Below are 1,180 nucleotides of genomic sequence, written 5' to 3'. Positions count from 1 at the left end.
TTTTTTTTTTATAATTCAATGAATTATTTAAGTTAATAGGTTTCATAAAAAAAACAAAACCTAAAATTAGTATAAAAATTTTTTTATTATTCCAACTTTTTCCTAATAATCTAGCTTTAATTAAATTATTATTTTTTTTAATAGCATATTTAAACATTATTTTATTAAATTGACATAAAATATTATAAGTTAAATCATAATTAAATAATATAATATCTTTATATTTTTTATCAATTGTTGAAATTTCGTTTATTTTTATTAAAGTAAAAGGTAAGTAAATATTTTTATAATTATTAAATTCAATTATATATGATTCTAAATTTATATTTTTAAATAATATTTTATTTTCAAATAAAATGTTATTTAATTTATATTTTTTGTTTTTTAAATAATTATTTTGTAAAAAGTGTTGATAATTGATTAAATTATTAATTTTTTGTTTTTTTAATTTTATCATTAAAAATAAAATATTTTTTAATTAGGCTTAGTGGGACTTGAACCCACAACAATACCGTTATGAGCGGTATGCTCTAACCAATTAAACTATAAGCCTTTTATATATATTTAAATATTATAATAAATTTTATTTATAAATAAATTTTATTTTAGTTGGTAATTTACTTGCACCGGCTTTTAAAATTTTTTTTGCACTTTCTAACGGAATACCACTAATTTCATATAAAATTTGACCTTTTTTAATCTTCGCTACCCAAAAAGAAACAGATCCTTTTCCTTTACCCATACGATTTTCAGTCGGCTTGGTAGTCACTGGTATATCGGGAAAGATTCGAACCCAAAGAAATCCCAATTTTTTCATTTTTCGAACAATAGTTTGTCTAGCTGATTCGATTTGTTTAGAAGTTAAACGAGTTTCTTGTAAAGCTTTAATTGCATATTTACCATAAATAATAATATTACCTTTTTGTGTTTTACCTATAAGTTTTCCTTTAAATTTTTTTTTGTATTTTGTTTTTTTCGGAAATAACATAATTTTAAAAATTTTCTAATTTCTTTTTTTTTAAAAATTTCGAATTTAATATTTTCAAAGAAGGTTTAAAAAAAACCCATAATTTAATACTGCAAATACCTGATGGAGTTTTAAATTCATTAAAATGGTATTTAATATCATATTGTAATGTATTTAACGGTATTTTTCCTTCTTGAAATATCATTTTTTTTT

At 19.1% G+C, this 1,180-nt stretch overlaps 1 protein-coding gene across 1 annotated transcript; it reads right to left on the bottom strand.

The window, feature by feature from the left end:
- Positions 1-474: 474 nt before the first annotated feature.
- PHALS_00008 (50s ribosomal protein l16) lies at positions 475-817 on the bottom strand (the record flags this gene model as incomplete). Its single annotated transcript, XM_024721739.1, has 2 exons — positions 475-530; positions 622-817. 2 exons carry the CDS (start codon positions 815-817, stop codon positions 475-477), a joined length of 252 nt encoding a protein of 83 aa, XP_024586897.1.
- Positions 818-1,180: the final 363 nt, after the last annotated feature.

Source organism: Plasmopara halstedii, mitochondrion (genome assembly GCF_900000015.1).
Source record: "Plasmopara halstedii genome assembly, contig: Scaffold_1040, organelle: mitochondrion, whole genome shotgun sequence".
NCBI lineage: Eukaryota > Oomycota > Peronosporomycetes > Peronosporales > Peronosporaceae > Plasmopara > Plasmopara halstedii.
The sequence above is the reverse complement of the archived record's forward strand: the minus strand, read 5'-3'. Positions and strand labels throughout refer to the sequence as shown.